Source organism: Pygoscelis adeliae, unplaced genomic scaffold (genome assembly GCF_000699105.1).
Source record: "Pygoscelis adeliae isolate BGI_AS28 unplaced genomic scaffold, ASM69910v1 Scaffold331, whole genome shotgun sequence".
Classification (NCBI taxonomy): domain Eukaryota; kingdom Metazoa; phylum Chordata; class Aves; order Sphenisciformes; family Spheniscidae; genus Pygoscelis; species Pygoscelis adeliae.
In genome coordinates this window covers 522,782-523,398 of record NW_008824037.1, presented here as the reverse complement: position 1 = coordinate 523,398, position 617 = coordinate 522,782, and the positions used below count along the sequence as shown (strand labels likewise).

General features: G+C 63.5%; 1 protein-coding gene across 1 annotated transcript in view; it reads left to right on the top strand.

The window, feature by feature from the left end:
- LOC103924848 (scavenger receptor class F member 1-like) overlaps nt 1-617 on the top strand; it is a gene marked incomplete at its 5' end in the record, with an annotated part of 10,160 nt that overhangs the window by 5,048 nt on the left and 4,495 nt on the right. Inside the window, 1 exon segment of the mRNA XM_009333453.1 lies at nt 3-71. Within this exon segment, the coding sequence (XP_009331728.1) occupies nt 3-71 (69 nt within the window).

The following is a 617-nucleotide window of genomic DNA, read 5'->3' as shown; positions in this document are numbered from 1 at the left end:
AGCCGGTGGCTGTGGCTGGGGGTGCAGAGCTCTGCCCAGGAGCTCGACCCCGACGGCAGGAACGTCTGCAGGTAGGTGCCGTGGGGGGGTCCCTGCTTGTGCCCCTCCATCTCCCAGGGCCTCTCAGTAGCCCCAGGGGGTCATCATCCGTCTGTCCTTCCACAGACAGAGATCTGCAGCCTGGCATTGCATGGGTGCCGAGACTGGGGTGATGCTGAGGAGCGTGGCTGGGGCACGAACAGGCATTTGGGGCACCCAGATCCCTTCTCTAGGGGTTATTTCTCACGCACCTCCAGTGCACGGGGCAAGGGGGGGATGCGGGAGCGTTGGCAAAACTTTCATCGTGCACCAGGTGGGAAACATAGGCACAGCAAACCCCAAAGGGCTTTTGGAGCTGCTGTCCCCTCCACTTTGCTGCTACGTTGCCTCTCCCATTGGTCTTGCCATCAATGGCAGCGTCTTTGGTTGCCTTCGCTTCGATGCCTTTTTTCTGAGTTGCTGGCGAAGCTTTGAGCCGCTCCCAGAGCATCGGGGCCCCGGCACAGGCTCCGTAGCGGCAGTCCTGGCAGAGGCAGGCAGGCCTGCCCCACCGCCCAGCCCCGCCGCCCGCTCGGGCT